Source organism: Eimeria mitis, genomic scaffold (genome assembly GCF_000499745.2).
Source record: "Eimeria mitis Houghton genomic scaffold, Emh_scaff104, whole genome shotgun sequence".
Lineage (NCBI taxonomy): Eukaryota > Apicomplexa > Conoidasida > Eucoccidiorida > Eimeriidae > Eimeria > Eimeria mitis.
Window position 1 is genome coordinate 29,528 of NW_013567242.1, and position 1,455 is coordinate 30,982.

The window sequence follows — 1,455 nt, forward strand, 5'->3', positions numbered from 1 at the left end:
CCTGGCTGGAGATCTAAAGACTACATCAGTACCGACGGTATCTGGCGTGCCAGCCGCTACGTGTGACAAAGCCATCGAAGAAGTCGTGAGTAAAGCCACCGTTTAAATGTTTGACTGGCGAGCATAAATACGCATTTAGACGTTTATGGACCTCTGCATAAGTGCGAAAATGTATTTGACATTTTCCGCTTCTGCTTGAATTTTCAGAAAAAGACGAAATTTTTGGCAGAGCTCACAGGAACTGCAGAGCAGAAATATCGCGAAGCTGTGCAGAACGCTCTTCAAGCTGGACTTGAGTGAGTGCATTTTTACTGCCCGCAGCACAACATCAACACACAAGCAAGTATGCAGCGTAATTGCACAAGGCATTAAACTAATGCATACAAAATCAAAGAAGGCAAAAGACTACGGCACAGAGATGTCATGCGGAGAAGATAATGTGACGAACAGTTCTCCATAATCATAGCCGCCATACTCTCAAACACCTCGTGCCCGGCACAGACCCGCTTCATCTTCATCATCATCGCTGATCCAATTGATTTAAATGCTGATCCTGCATGGTATTGCGATGTCAACTGCTGCTCTTCCCTCAGAGCGCTGCCGTCGTACCCTGAAGATGATGGGGGGTGGACGACGTTCTGGCAGAAACCCGCCGGCGCCAACCTCGCACGCCTTCTTTCGTCTAAGAGCACCAAAGTTGGCTGCGGCGTAGGAACATGCACGGAAGGAGGAGGAGAAGAGCTTCGAACTGCTCAAAAAACTGTCACATTTCTTGTTTGTGAGATGCAGCCTGCAGCGGTGGCAAACGAGGCTCCCTTCGAGTAAGTGTTGAGTGAGGGGGCTAAATCAAGGAGAGGGCTGGATACAGCACAACTTCTGCTTCTGCAATTCGACTGTATGCTTCCTCATGTGTTGGTTTTGCGTTGCAGCAAGGAGTATTACGAAGCGCTCAAAGAACGAAAAACATTACTGACAGCAATGACTGACGAGGACCTCAAAGCTCCTGTCCAGGGCGGGGCAGCTGCTGCCGTCCCCTCCCTTCTTGTAGCAGGCTTAACTGCTATAGTGGCATTTGCCTCTGCATAGAGAAGCTAGACAGTGAGCTAGCCTCATATTGTTAAGTTCATTGTCGTGTTTCGCTTGACAATTGAACATAGGGAGTTTGCCGTTTTCTTTCTGCACGTTAATTAAGAGAGCAGCTGATTTCCCCTGCTGTTCTGTACCTTCGCTTCGCCGCGCCCACCACCCCGTGGCAGCGGCATCGCATTCAACGGATTCTCATAATCCCTGTTGAAAACAGCGTTTATTAATTTAAAAGCAATGTACAGTTATTGATTACCATTGTTTGAGTGGAATTTTGAGAGAATACGTCGCTACAGAAAGCGATAGCATAGGGGTTCTTTACTTGATTATAAGGAGATTGCGACGAGGCACCGTAGGGTACGAAGAGGCTCT

At 48.0% G+C, this 1,455-nt stretch overlaps 1 protein-coding gene across 1 annotated transcript in view; it reads left to right on the top strand.

Moving 5' to 3' along the window:
• Positions 1-1,086, top strand: part of EMH_0078800 (SAG family member) — a gene marked incomplete at both ends in the record, with an annotated part of 1,544 nt that extends 458 nt beyond the window's left edge. The window contains 3 exons of the mRNA XM_013494123.1: positions 123-296; positions 594-821; positions 930-1,086. Coding sequence (XP_013349577.1) covers positions 123-296; positions 594-821; positions 930-1,086 — 559 coding nt within the window. The remainder of the gene's footprint in view (positions 1-122; positions 297-593; positions 822-929) is intronic.
• Positions 1,087-1,455: the final 369 nt, after the last annotated feature.